Genomic DNA, 257 nt, shown 5'->3' on the forward strand with positions numbered 1-257 from the left:
CCTGACGGCCACCGACACCGAGGACTCTGCCCTTAATTACGGAGTGGTCATCGACTGCGGGAGCAGCGGGTCCCGGGTCTTTGTCTACTTCTGGCCCCCGCACAACGGGAACCCCCACGACCTGCTGGACATCAAGCAGATGAGGGACCGGAGCAGCCTCCCCGTTGTCAAGAAAATTAAACCAGGTCGGTGCCAGCCCTCTCCACTCCCGGCCCCGAGGCTCCTGCATATGGGACGGGTACGGCCCCTGCCCGCGG

At 64.6% G+C, this 257-nt stretch overlaps 1 protein-coding gene across 1 annotated transcript in view; it reads left to right on the forward strand.

Annotated features, from left to right (window-relative positions):
* Positions 1–4: 4 nt before the first annotated feature.
* The window catches only part of ENTPD7 (ectonucleoside triphosphate diphosphohydrolase 7), a gene marked incomplete at its 5' end in the record, with an annotated part of 3,922 nt that continues 3,669 nt past the window's right edge, over positions 5–257 (forward strand). Inside the window, one exon of the mRNA XM_009701415.1 lies at positions 5–249. Coding sequence (XP_009699717.1) covers positions 5–249 — 245 coding nt within the window. The remainder of the gene's footprint in view (positions 250–257) is intronic.

The sequence above is a fragment of the Cariama cristata genome, unplaced genomic scaffold, assembly GCF_000690535.1.
Source record: "Cariama cristata isolate BGI_N322 unplaced genomic scaffold, ASM69053v1 scaffold37625, whole genome shotgun sequence".
NCBI lineage: Eukaryota > Metazoa > Chordata > Aves > Cariamiformes > Cariamidae > Cariama > Cariama cristata.